The 14090-nt window shown below is 34.6% G+C and overlaps 1 protein-coding gene and 1 non-coding gene across 3 annotated transcripts; both read left to right on the top strand.

Annotated features, from left to right (window-relative positions):
- Nucleotides 1-84: 84 nt before the first annotated feature.
- On the top strand, nt 85-10703 carry LOC117336474 (syntaxin-7-like). Of its 2 annotated transcripts, none has more exons than XM_033897024.1 (11): nt 85-221; nt 1701-1809; nt 3534-3599; nt 3918-3987; nt 4495-4582; nt 6408-6482; nt 6970-7047; nt 7477-7605; nt 8707-8779; nt 9469-9551; nt 10216-10703. In XM_033897024.1, exons 2-11 carry the CDS (start codon nt 1722-1724, stop codon nt 10309-10311), a joined length of 846 nt encoding a protein of 281 aa, XP_033752915.1. In that variant the 5' UTR covers nt 85-221; nt 1701-1721; the 3' UTR covers nt 10312-10703. The 2 variants fall into 2 exon arrangements, with proteins under 2 accessions (XP_033752915.1, XP_033752916.1); XM_033897025.1 differs by having other exon boundaries at nt 1698-1809.
- Trnat-agu lies at nt 592-663 on the top strand. Its single transcript has one exon. It is a non-coding gene; the product is annotated as a tRNA-Thr (tRNA).
- Nucleotides 10704-14090: the final 3387 nt, after the last annotated feature.

Genomic DNA, 14090 nt, shown 5'->3' with positions numbered 1-14090 from the left:
TTCATCCCATACAATATTAATTGATTCTGAAATACTAAAATCAATCGGATGTTGAATATTCTTACGCCAGGTCAAGAGCATTCACTCTTGCGAAACTTCCGGTCACATGAGAAAAACAGTCAACACAAGTGAGCGGTGTGTGTGTAGACTTCAAACTGTCCGACTGCAATCTGATGGTTGATCAGATTGATTGGTCAGCTGATGTATTACAGACTTAATAGGTAATATTTTGTACATATAATACATATCTGTTTGATTATAAATTTGCTTTTAAAAAACCTGTATATCAATTACAGTACAAGACAGTCCAATGTTATCATTTTTATGTTCCTGTTTTTTGCACTCGTATGCATTTACCTCAAATTATGTTCCGAATAAGCAGCTGTATTAAAGCCGAAGACAAAAGTAAATGTCTGGAATATGCCTCCAAATGGAATTCTGTCTCTCCTGATTTAGAAACCACTGCTACACTATCAAATTCTTTCAAGACTGGCCATACTTTGCTGTTTATGAAAAAAACCTTCATTTACAAACCACAGCCACCGGAGCATGTAACTTGTGTAGCGGAACTGGACCGGGTCGATCATCGGCGACCAGGTAGCTCAATCGGTAGAGCATCCGGCTAGTGTTCGGAGGTCCCGGGTTCGAATCCCGGTCTGGCCGTGCATTTTCCCACTCCTACAACACTTGTAAGCAAATGCATCAATAATGACTGATATTATAATGTTAAGTAGATACTTACATGAAGTCATGTAACCTAGTTAGAAATTACTGCTTGTTACTCTCTCAGCTCAATCAGTAAAGTGTCAGTTTAGCAGGTCAGGGGTTCAATCCCTATATATCTTCTTCTTCCTTGCAATTGTCTAGAGTTGAACTCCGTTGGAGTGTAACTAACTCAATGTATGATTGATAAAAACAGAAGACTTCGATTCTCCACCAGTTAAAATGTACATAGAACGAACATGACCTTAAACTCCTCATGATATTGAAGCACATGTATATATATATAGTGAGTCATAGTTTATATCTCTGATGTTCTAGAGACTCCCACTCTAGTTCTATCATGGCTTCTAATGCTTTGGTGCTGTTACATTTGCCCTTCAGCATACTATATATTGCAAAGAACAATGAGGCATGTTAAGTTTAAGGAATTAAAATTTGTACTTGTTTATGGTCAATTTACCTTCTTGATTTTTCTCTTTGTCCTAAAAATAAAATCTTTTGATAATAATTAAGATTTTAGAATTATTGTCCTGAAGTATTAATATATACAGATTAATCTCTATGAACTATGTGGAATATGAATTGAAGCCCAATTTCTTATCTTAATTTCCATCGGCTTGGTATAGTTTAAGTAAATATAATTAATAACCACTACTTGTTTATCTGTAGTTGTGATCGATGCTTATATTTAAAATTTGTTATGTAGGAAATTCAAACTTATACTTTTACAGTTGCATGAAGCAAATAGTGTAATTAAGGTCACATGTACATGTGGTGAAGACTGAAGATATTGTCACTCTGCAGGAACTATATGATAGGGTCAGCAGTTTTTTCAGACTTGGAGGTCCATTCCAAATATTGCTAGTATACTGAAATTTATTCCTTGATAAAACCACCAGAAAGACACTTAAATTGTTAAATATTTTGACTGATTTTCGCTTGTATAACTTTACTAAAATCATTTGTTTTTCAAGCAGCTGACATATTAGATTTCAACAATGGCTTCCAATGACTTTCCCAGCTATGGTTCCACTGTGAGGCAGTACAGAGATGATCCCGACCACACAGATTATAGTGACAGGCCAAGTTAGTATACCAGTGATTACAGACAAATTAGCATAATAATATGTTATGGTAGCAGTGTACAGTAAAAATTTTCATTTTTTATGCATATCATAATACAGGAGTTATTTGCTTAACAAAAAAATTGCCCATGGCCAGGCTGTCTTACTGTGGTGTGCTACCTATATTACATATTTATCCCATTTGAATGCCATGTAATACTGTAACAGATACTGTCCTAATGCTATCTTGAGGATAAGCTTATTTTATTGGGTTAATATAGTTATAAGTTATGTATATACATCCTAGATATACTTTCTATAAAAATCTATAAATAAAACCTCATACAAATATTAGCATGTGCCATTATGTGAAATTTTACCAAATGTAATATGTGACTTTTTGACTAGTCAGTGTAATTGATGAAGAAAGGTTTTTAAAGAGACTGTGATGACTTCAGCAGCAAGAAGATTTGGTCTATTTTATCAGCATTTGTATCAACTATAATATTTATTGTAATATAAGATTTTCAAGACTATAACAAAATCAGGAAGGGGAGAGGGCTTATTACCAAATGTAGGCCTAGTTCCAAACAAATTCATAGAAAGGGGATAGGGCTTATTGGTGGTTGAGTACGGTAGGTAGCTTAAAACAGGTAGAACTTGTTTATGACAGAGATATTTACATATCTGGTATAGATTGACACCTCAGATATATCACATTTAATTTGATGAAATTAGAGAAGAAAAGCACTTAACTGGTGCCACAACCATTTCAGTGGAATTTGAGTCCCATGTTCACTGAGTACAATCTTTTTCCTACACAGGTAAATTATAGGACAACATTCTGCAACCTTGTCTGTAGGGAATATGTGTTTTAATTAACACTGTTATCTCAGCAATGCATCTTCACATAGAAATGTATTCTATATATGTCTGTACTGTTATTGCATACCAATGAGGTAACGCATGACATTGGACATGAGTTCTGATCTTAGTATGATGATAAGGCTTTTAGTTGAGATCAAATTCTGGTTACAAAGTTACATCAAAATGGGTTTGTATGATAACATCTACAGTTGTTAGAATCTACTGTTCAACAAGGACTACTGAAAATATGTTTTTGTACAATTGTTCTTTCTACTTCAGAATATTCCTCAGATTAATCTTTGGCCCTTGCAAATTGTTTGTTTATCAGTTTGGCATAGCACTGCAAAACAGTTACAAAATCAACCTGCCTTAATGGCCACATGTTTATAAGGAATTGTCTATAATAGCATCTCTTTCAATCCCCACTTATTTATATCCACATTATAGTTTATAGTAAATATATGTTACATGTGAGGTTCACAAGAGAAGATTATATCATTTTTTCACTTGAACTCTGTTCTGGTCTAATGTAACGTAGATGATTAATTTGAAAATTTAGATATTTTTAAAGGATGCAGACATATTTTTTTTGCAAATAATACACATGTGTTCTAAAACTAATTTGTTACATTAGTTTCCAAAATCATTTACAATATTGGAAACATATCCCGGATTATTTCAATATTGCCCTTCCCTTCCAAATCATGGACATTACATATCATAGTTCAGTGAGACGAAACCTAGCAACAGGTGGAGTCAAATAGGCAGCAAACATGTAGCTAACTTCCTAACTAACTAATTAGTTATCATGTGTTTTATTGTAATGCTGTTTGAAACATCTTTCATTCCTGCTTCATTCAATTGTTTGGTGTATTTCAGATGTATCCCGCTACTCGGATACCTGTGACCAAGTTAGCGGCAACATTAGCAACATCAACAGTGGAGGTAACTATTGGCAACAGATACAACTTTCCTTAAAGGAATAGACTTGAACAAAAATTGCCTATTTAGGATGCAACAAACTATATGATCCCATGGAATTTGCGTTTAAACAATTTTGATATACATATATTTATGTGTGTGCACGATTTCACAACAGACTTCTATGTTCACTCACTTGGTTAAATCATTTATATTCCACACACACACAAATGAAGTATTCAATACATGGTAAATAAACATGAAACAACTGTCTAATACTGTGATTCAAATGCATTATTCATTTCCAACCAGAATATGAGCTAAAATTGTCTGTTCATTTAGCCAATTCCCTAGAGAGGGCCATGAAGATCATAGGAACAGATCGGGACAGTGTTCAGCTGAGAGACAGGATGTAAGTATATTCTATATTTCCTAGTGGTTTCTAATTTACTGCACAGAACCGTCTTTTCTATATTAACCCAGACATGACTATCTCTACTTTTCATAATGCTGGAGAAAGTTTGATTTTTTTGTAAGTTTTTAAGAAAAAATATGAAACAGTGCATAATTCTCCCTAAAAAGTTTCTTTTTCAAGGTATCTATTTTTGATGCCTTTATTCTCTCCTTGAAATTAAAGAAATATATGTCCCTTTAGAAACAACAGCGTTTGAAAGATGAAATGTGATTTTGTGGGACCAGTATACACAATATGCTCTGTAACAGCGATGATGTTCCGTGTGATAAGTTGATCACAAATCATAAATCTGATAGCCTCATTGTAACGTTGATGTTGCTTCTTATGCCAACATTCATGATGATGATGATGATGTCATTTATGTTTTTGCAATAATGAACTGTATGTTTAGGCCTAGAATACTGAAATAAGGTCGCATCCTCTAAACACTGTGGTTTGTTTCAGCCATGATACATCTCAGAAAACAAAGAGGATTGTACAGGAGACAACCAAACTAATGAAGACACTGGCATCAATGAGACATCTAGAGAGGGTAAGTGTCAAACTTCTGTCAATGAGACATCTAGAGAGGGTAAGTGTCAAACTTCTGTCAATGAGACGTCTAGAGAGGGTAAGTGTCAAACTTCTGTCAATGAGACATCTAGAGAGGGTAAGTGTCAAACTTCTGTCAATGAGACATCTAGAGAGGGCGAGTGTCACACTTCTGTCAATGAGACGTCTAGAGAGGGTAAGTGTCACACTTCTGTCAATGAGACATCTAGAGAGGGTAAGTGTCACACTTCTGTCAATGAGACATCTATAGAGGGTAAGTGTCACACTTCTGTCAGTGAGACATCTATAGAGGGTAAGTGTCACACTTCTGTCAATGAGACATCTAGAGAGGGTAAGTGTCACACTTCTGTCTATGAGACATCTAGAGAGGGTAAGTGTCACACTTCTGTCAATGAGACATCTATAGAGGGTAGGTGTCACACTTCTGTCAATGAGACATCTATAGAGGGTAGGTGTTACACTTCTGTCAATGAGACATCTAGAGAAGGTAAGTGTCACACTTCTGTCAATGAGACATCTAGAGAGGGTAAGTGTCACACTTCTGTCAATGAGAGATCTAGAGAGGGTAGGTGTCACACTTCTGTCAATGAGACATCTAGAGAGGGCAGGTGTCACACTTCCGTCAATGAGACGTCTAGAGAGGGCGAGTGTCACACTTCTGTCAATGAGACATCTAGAGAGGGCGAGTGTCACACTTCTGTCAATGAGACATCTAGAGAGGGTAAGTGTCACACTTCTGTCAATAAGACATCTAGAGAGGGTAAGTGTCACACTTCTGTCAATGAGACATCTAGAGAGGGTAAGTGTCACACTTCTGTCAATGAGACGCCTAGAGAGGGCGAGTGTCACACTTCTGTCAATGAGACATCTAGAGAGGGTAAGTGTCACACTTCTGTCAATGAGACATCTAGAGAGGGTAAGTGTCACACTTCTGTCTATGAGACGTCTAGAGAGGGCGAGTGTCACACTTCTGTCAATGAGACATCTAGAGAGGGTAAGTGTCACACTTCTGTCGATGAGACATCTAGAGAAGGTAAGTGTTACACTTCTGTTAATGAGACATCTAGAGAGGGCGAGTGTCACACTTCTGTCAATAAGACATCTAGAGAGGGTAAGTGTCACACTTCTGTTAATGAGACATCTAGAGAGGGTAAGTGTCACACTTCTGTCAATGAGACATCTAGAGAGGGTAAGTGTCACACTTCTGTTAATGAGACATCTAGAGAGGGTAAGTGTCACACTTCTGTCAGTGAGACATCTAGAGAGGGTAAGTGTCACACTTCTGTCAGTGAGACATCTAGAGAGGGTAAGTGTCACACTTCTGTCAATGAGATATCTAGAGATGGTAAGTGTCACACTTCTGTCAATGAGACATCTAGAGAGGGTAAGTGTCACACTTCTGTCAATGAGACATCTAGAGAGGGTAGGTGTCACACTTCTGTCAATGAGACATCTAGAGAGGGTAAGTGTCACACTTCTGTCAATGAGTTCTGTGACAGTTTGATATCAAGAATAACTATATAACTAGTAGTGGGATCTTGTTTTCATTTAAGTAAACCACAGGATGGATTTTACACAATGCCACACTTACAAGTAGTAAAAAGATTCCTCCTCTCCCAAGTTATCTTATGGCATAGCAATCTCATAATCCTAGAAATAATTCTGTTGAATGTTTTGTTACTTGTGCCTGATCCTTTGTTTTGTCATTTTAAACACACTTAAGGATATTTAAGTAGATTTACACTATTTTATGAGTATTCGGTTCACTCTTTATGTATTGCTGATATTTTGTTGTTTGATTTCAGCAACAAAAATTCAAGATAGACAGATTGCAGTCAGATTTTGAAGAAGCTGTGCGACGGTTTACAACACTACAAAAGGTAAGAACAGTGTATAGGACGGAGAGAAAATGTGTACAGACATTGTCTCCAGTAAATTTTCACCACTCTACAGACGGTACGCAGAGCTAATCTGTATAAAAGGGAAATGTGTACACTGTACAGACATTGTCGCCATAAAATTTTGGATCATACAAGAAGGAATTACATTTTGTATTGCTGTATATGTCTGGTAAGTGTTTAAAGGCTATTCCAGTATTAAACATATCTACCCAACCGAACGGGAGGACTCCAGGTTTGTCTAACAAGAACCACCCATAGAAGTGATTTAATTCAAATAGTACTATAAAATAGGCTGCATTTTCTCCAGGTCCCACTATGTTTAGAATTTTTTTATTTCTGGATTCCTCCCATTACACGTATATTTAACTGGAAATTGCCATTAATTCTAAAAGTAATATCTAGCCTGGATTATCTTAATTAAATCGTCTTTTTGTGTGCGTTCTTACACTGGATTGTTATGTTTTAGAATGCCGCGGAGAAAGTGAAAACTTCTGTGAAGTTATCCACACCCAAATCACAGGACCTGTTATCAGGAGGATGGGATGTAAGTTGGTCTACTTAATTTGTCACCCAAATTAAAGGACACTTTTGAATTAAAATGATTAAAATTTTTAAAGAATGCCTTGTCAATACCAATTTACCAAATAAAAGATTTTTTTTATAACAAAGAATTCCTCAAAAAATTCTTTTATGAATAATTTGATACTTTTTTTATTGATTTTGTATAGTTTGAATGATCAGCAGTAATTGGTATATATTGAAATACATGAATGATCAGTAGTGATTGGTATATATTAAAACAAAAACAAACTTTAATAACAGAAGATTGAGTGTGGTCTAAGACACTAATTTTAATACACTGCTTCTCACAGAAATCCTTAAATGTATCTATTTACATGTATACCTAGTTAACAATTAACAGCAACAAGCAAAACAAATGATAAGATAAGAAGGTTTTGTACGATGTTGACAGGATGGTGATGATAAGACCGCCTTTGTTGAGCAGGAGAGGAGAAGGGAGGAACTACAAGAACAGGGACAAGTCATTGAGGATGACTTGGCATTGATCAGTGAGAGAGAAGAAAGAATAAGACAATTAGAGGTTAGGAAATACAGTAACTATTTGTGTGTAACTATTGGCTATAGAGTGCTGATTTCTGAACGAAACATTCGACTCATCCGATGTATTCGATTAAAACGTGTTTGACACAAGTGAGTTTTACTGTACAAATGTACATTGTAGTAAAATTGGTGTCATAGTAAATATAAAAATGATGAATCACATTATAAGGATATCTATGTATATTAGTGATCACTGATGTTAACTTCCTCGTTATAAACTGGAGGGATGTGTAGGAATATACTAACGGTAAAATTTCCTGTAGATTTTAATGACAAGTGACAATTTAATATTCGACTGTTTTGTCTAAGCAAATAGAAGATATTATTATCTACTGATATTAGTCATGTTGTTTGAAAAAAAAAACAATTGAAGAATTAAAGATTAGAAATAATTTGTACTGTAGACACACTTCACACCTATATTTCCCCGACTGATGTATTGATATAGTCTAATGTTTTCATTTATTGCATGCCAGCAAAAATTTACATCATGATCAGATATTTACCTTGCAATGATAAAAACCTTTCTCCTCAGTATTTCCCCACTATTTATCACATAATCATCCAGTGAATGTGTCCATGTAATTTTTCATATGTCGTTTTAAGTATCATATATCCTGAAGCATTTTTCATCAGCTGTACCTGTCAGAAATCTATTGTGACATCATAGTATGGACAATGGTGTTACATCAATAATTGAAAATGGCTTCCTCCGTTTGATTTCTGCTCCACATTTTAGCTTTGATCAAAACCTGTCTAAATGTAAGTTTTGTGGGGTATTTGATGAATAGTATCTTAATTTTTTTTCAATCCATAAGAAATGTTATGAAACTTAATTTGAAGGTATAATGTGTTGTTTTTTTTTGCTGCCAAGGCCAAGAAAATATAAAAAAAAATCTGAAACAGGTTTAATAAGATCTCATGAAATGAAAGGTCCTATAAACTATGTACTTGAATATAATTTGCATTAAAGTAAAAAAGGGAAGAGAAGGGCAACAGATAAGTTGTTGAGTTTTCCTGGTGAGTGTCCAAGTCAATGTTAAATCAACTAAATGATTTGATTGATTCTTTTTTTTTTCAGGCTGATGTATTAGATGTAAATGAGATTTTCAAAGATTTAAATGTTATGATCCATGAACAAGGAGAAGCAGTAGGTAAGTGAATAACATATGGAGTAATGACCTGTTGTTTATTATCTCCAGACCTAGGAAATATCAAAAATCTTCTTCAGACTTTTTTCTGAAAATACTGCAGCAAGTCTCATATATGATCCTCCCTAGAGTAGAGGAAGTGCTGAACACTTTTGTGAGCCTTAAATACATGCTTTATGCAAATGATAGTGGAACTCCCAAATTTTCAAAATAGTGTTCTTTGATTGGCTGAAAATGAAATTTCATTTCACAAAAAGAGGGTTCATTATACTTGCTACAAATTTGAGTTCTAAACTCTAAAGTCAAATTTGAAATAACTAGAAATGAAGGATTTTAAGCAGGAAAATTTAAGGACAGCATATCATTAAGTATATGAACCATCTGATCAAAGGTCACATGAGTCCACACTTTTTGACCTTCAAAATATTTGATTAAATTTTATTTACAAAAGAATGAACCATTGTAGACTTCCCACTTGTCAAAGTGTGGTATTGACAGATCCCTCTCATGACATCATTTCATTTCATTTTTGATACATACATTTGAATATTTTATCAAAATGCTTGCAGTTGAATCTTAATTCATTACTGAAAGAACTTTACTAAGTGTAGATAGAAATAAATTTTTCTAAATTTTCAACATTTAAAATCTAAGAAAACAAAATGTGTATTTTGCATGTTTATTTTTTACAGATTCCATCGAAGCTAATGTAGAACGGGCATACGGCAATGTTGAACAGGGGACAGGCCATTTAGGCAAGGCCGCAGAATACCAGGTATGATATCAAATTACATTTAGACAAGGCCGCAGAATACCAGGTATGATATCAACTTACATTTAGGTAATTCCACAGAATACCAGGTATGATATCAGCTTACATTTAGACAAGGCCGCCGAATACCAGGTATGTTATCAACTTATATTTAGACAAGGCCACAAAATACCAGGTATGATATCAACTTACATTTAGACAAGGCCACAAAATACCAGGTATGATATCAACTTAAATTTAAACAAGGCCACAAAATACCAGGTATGATATCAACTTACATTTAGACAAGGCCACAGAATACCAGGTATAAGATTGTGACAGTTAAGAAGCTAGTCATTTAAGTCTATTGTACTAGTACAATATCTTATAATTCCATTAGTTTAACTATTAATAACATTATATAGGTGCCTAGTACTGTTAGGTATATTAATGGAATGTTATAAACCACCTCCTCAGTAAAATTGGTATCCTACTGCTGTCATGAAGTAAAACTTGACTGGCTATAAGTGTGTATGTGTTGGGGGTGGGGCTGGGACCAGAGTAATACTTCGAGATAGAGTCTTCAAGTTATCCGAGTTCAAGTTAATGAAGTTTGACTGTACTACTCTAATCCTTTAGAAAGTCTAATTTTCTTAGCTATACAATATTCTATTTGTCTTATTTACAGAAAAAGTCCCGGAAGAAAATGTGTATTTTGGTGGTGATCCTGGTAGTGGTAGCAGCAGTGGTAGCCATAATAATTTACCTGTCCGTGAAGAAATGATGTCCTCGCGGTGAATTACACTTTCTAGTGGAAACAGAAAGAGGACTGATATTGTTACATCGGTGACCATTGGTCTAGACTCTGATCTGGACTGTGTTACATCGGTGACCATTGGTCTAGACTCTGATCTGGACTGTGTTACATCGATGACCATTGGTCTAGACTCTGATCTGGACTGCAACCCCGGGCAAGGTATACTGTACCTTATAAAAAGTTTGGAGAGTAAACAAAACCGAACAGCTGTAGACAAAACACTCAGATACCCCATTATAATATTAATATTGTGACAGTCATGGACATAGAAACCCTCGGATACCCCATTGTATTTTACAGAAACCCTTGGATACCCCATGGTATTTTACAGAAACCCTTGGATACCCCATTGTATTTCAGACATTGTGACACACTCGTAGACATAGAAATCCTCAGATTCCCCATTGTATTTCACAGACATGGTTTCACTGTATTTCATGGACATCGTGACAGCATAGTTACATGTTGGATATGCTGTATGTTGTATACAGGTTCCTGTGTAAGTCCAGTCGGAGTTATACATTTAAATATGGTACAGAAATATTGACCAATTTATTATGTTTTTAAAACTGTGATATAATTTAAATTCTGTTATTCAGTAAATGTGAATATTTGTAGTATTTACGACCTGATATGTTAGCCCCAGGGATATACATTACCGCACTTTGGGATATTTTGGCGTTGCCGAAAGTTGGCGTTTTTTTCTCAAAATAGGGTGGTTAAATATTGATGCGTCAAATTTTGGCATTTACCATCATGTGTGTTAAATTTTGGTGTTTACCATCATGTGTGTTAAATTTTGGCACTTACCTGTAGTTATACAATTGATATGTTTGTTCATTGTGCTACGGAAGTCTACATATTTAGAAGCCATGTCGTCTGGACACGTGTACACAGGAATTAAAAGCTCTGTGGCTAAATGACAGGATTCGATCACCTACCTGAGATATAGCCTTTGTTTGAATAGGTATTTTCTGAGGACATATCAGTATAAGCCTATTGTATTTGGTCTCACCTGGTTGCACAGGAAAACATGCAGTTTTCGCTTTGTAAGTTACACAAGTTAATCGATCAATCGAGACGCTACTTATCCTTGAACACAGCTAATACAACAATCAATATGAAAACAACGTGAATGAAATTTATGACACATTTAGATGAAAACATAACTTTATTGACTCGTTTTTATCAAATAAACAATATTCCAACACACATCAGCGCAGATCGCGGAAGCTAGTAATGGGTATGTAGTAAATGAACGGAAAGAAGGTTGCTATAATCCGGATATTGTTCCGACGATTTTTTTTAGTGAAATTTTGGTGTTTTTAATTTTGGCGCATTCACCCCAGGCGGCAAATAAACCAAAATATATCCACATCCAAAATATCCCAAAGTACGGTAGTCACTGCTGTCTTGAGAGACCACCCTTTGAAGGATCAACTGTGCATTGAAATTACAAGCTTACAAGTACATTCTGAATGCTGATCATAATCTTGGACATTGTAAATATCAAAGAGGGGTGTATCAAGAGAAAACTCAGCCTTTTTAATCCAGTGCTTACATTCATTTTCGTTCTCTGCACACCTAGAATTCTTCATGGAACACAACTAGCCTCTGGGGCCTCTGGGTATTTAATTGATGGGGGGGGGGGGGGGGGGGGGGGGGGGGGGAGTTGGTTAAAAAGATTAAGTGACAACAACCAAGAGATCAAAGCCAGTTAATTTAATGTTATAGCTACCTCAACATTTGTTTCCTGTAAATCAAAGGAACTCACCATTTTGTTTTATCCACAAGATGGCTGCAGCCAAGCTTTTCATTTTGATTTTGCCGTGACATATTCCAGGGTTGCAGAGAGCGGAAGTGTACATAACCCCTATAAACTAGTGTATCATGGATGGACAAGAATGTAGTCTTATCATAAGTAGGCAGGTCACTAATTGTAGAACTGATAGAGAGTGGAATTATTCACTTTAGGACACGGAACTTTACTAAATACTCTCTTTAGAAATAAAGTTATTATATCAAATTAAATTGTAATCATTGAATTAATTCATGTTAACTGATCAAATTCATTTTCACTGTTCCAAACCCATAATTTATCTTCTCCAGTCAGGAGAACACAATTTTGTTTATGTGACGTTATAAAGAACTTTTTGTGACTAACATTATAGAAATTATGTAGCTAGTGGTTTGTAAAATCAGATTCAGAAGTACGTAATTTAATGTCGTTATAGGTTAATGCACTCTTAAATGGTGTTCAATACCTATATAAACTTATTAAATCTGCAGCTACTTCCGAGTTAAGTCTAGGGAATTATTACATAAAAACCAGGGATATGAATCTGTCAATTCCTCTCACTTTTCCGTACATTCCATTCGGAGGTCTGGCTTGATGGAACCATTTTACCCAAGAATATCAAGTTCATACTTTATCTCTGAATAACATTAAATTAGAAATTATTTGTTTTTTGTATTGTTTAATTGTCCGCTGTTAATTGAGGTCATTAAGGGCCACACATATAGTCACTTGACTTAAGATATCATCTTTATCACAGAACAAGGATTGAAAGGAAAAGTTTTTTAACCTGAGGAATCTGATTTTAAGAATTTATTTAGATCTTATACTGGGGATTGAGGATTGATTTCTTCAATGCATAGACATCCCATATGAAATATAATGGTGACCTTTCAGCATATGGAGTTTCTTTTATTAGTCGATAGGGACTGTATGTATATAACTTTTAGTTTTTTGTAAAAATTCAAATTGATATCAGTTGCCATGAAAGTCATTAGTTCTTATGAAAATTTAGATGTGTTCAAATGAGTGCTAACTAAATCAGATTTTTAATGTGAGCAAAATTGATGTACATTTGATTGTTGTGAGAGTTCTGTTAAGTTATTTTTATAATTATCTTGTGAACAATTATATATTTATTTCCATGTATTGATGCTGAATGTATTTTTGTTTCTTTGAAAAAGGTACATTAAAAGATCATGACAGCACATATACTTATTTTTCCACGTGTGCTGGATAATTGAGAAGTTAATATTAAGGGTATATGCTACCAATGCTTTTTATCTATGTTAGAGTTATATTTCTTTAAGTATAGCTTACAGCAGGATGAATTATAGTCATATTTATAGAAATATAGCTTAAACATGATCAATAAAATTTCTTGGAAGTGATTCGTGTATAATCATGTTGATTCAGAAACCATCAGAGAAGTTATCCTGTACATGTCTGTGTTAGAGTGATCTCCCTTGGGAATCGGTTAATATATTAACTTTAGTTATTCATACATTTTGTGAATGGCTCTATTGTATCACTTAAATATAGTCTGGGGTATCTTACTAAAATATTTAAATGATTTTATTATTTATTAAATAAAAAACTGTAATTAATAAGTGGAAAGTGCTTTGGCTGACATGTACATTTCATAAGGTAGCATGTATCTTTAACATTAAAAAGAGTAAGCAATTTATTTCCATGATCATTTATAGATACCTGGTATAAAAAATATATCTTAAAAATGTGAAAAAAATATTGATGGGAGTCTTTACAGGTAAATTGTAATTTGTAGTAATGGATGACTCGCTGGAATAGAACTTTAATATGTTGATATTTATTCATTTCCTTGAATAAATAGTAATTTTAATGTCATTTTTCCTGTGATTTTTTAACATATGTATGAAGGATTGTCAAGTGTCTCATTGTGAATGTGATTTTGACTTTAAGGTGCTCATCA

The sequence above is a fragment of the Pecten maximus genome, chromosome 10, assembly GCF_902652985.1.
Source record: "Pecten maximus chromosome 10, xPecMax1.1, whole genome shotgun sequence".
Taxonomy (NCBI): Eukaryota; Metazoa; Mollusca; class Bivalvia; order Pectinida; family Pectinidae; genus Pecten; species Pecten maximus.
Note: the sequence above shows the minus strand (reverse complement) of the source record. Positions and strands in the feature narration are given on the sequence as shown.

Excerpts from the sequence above, each read along its gene's own strand:
- LOC117336474 (XM_033897024.1), top strand. The coding sequence starts at position 1,722 with ATGGCTTCCAATGACTTTCCCAGCTATGGTTCCACTGTGAGGCAGTAC. Across the intron at positions 1,810-3,533 it reads AGATTATAGTGACAGGCCAA|ATGTATCCCGCTACTCGGAT; the intron begins GTTAGTATACCA and ends GGTGTATTTCAG. Across the intron at positions 7,606-8,706 it reads AAAGAATAAGACAATTAGAG|GCTGATGTATTAGATGTAAA; the intron begins GTTAGGAAATAC and ends TTTTTTTTTCAG.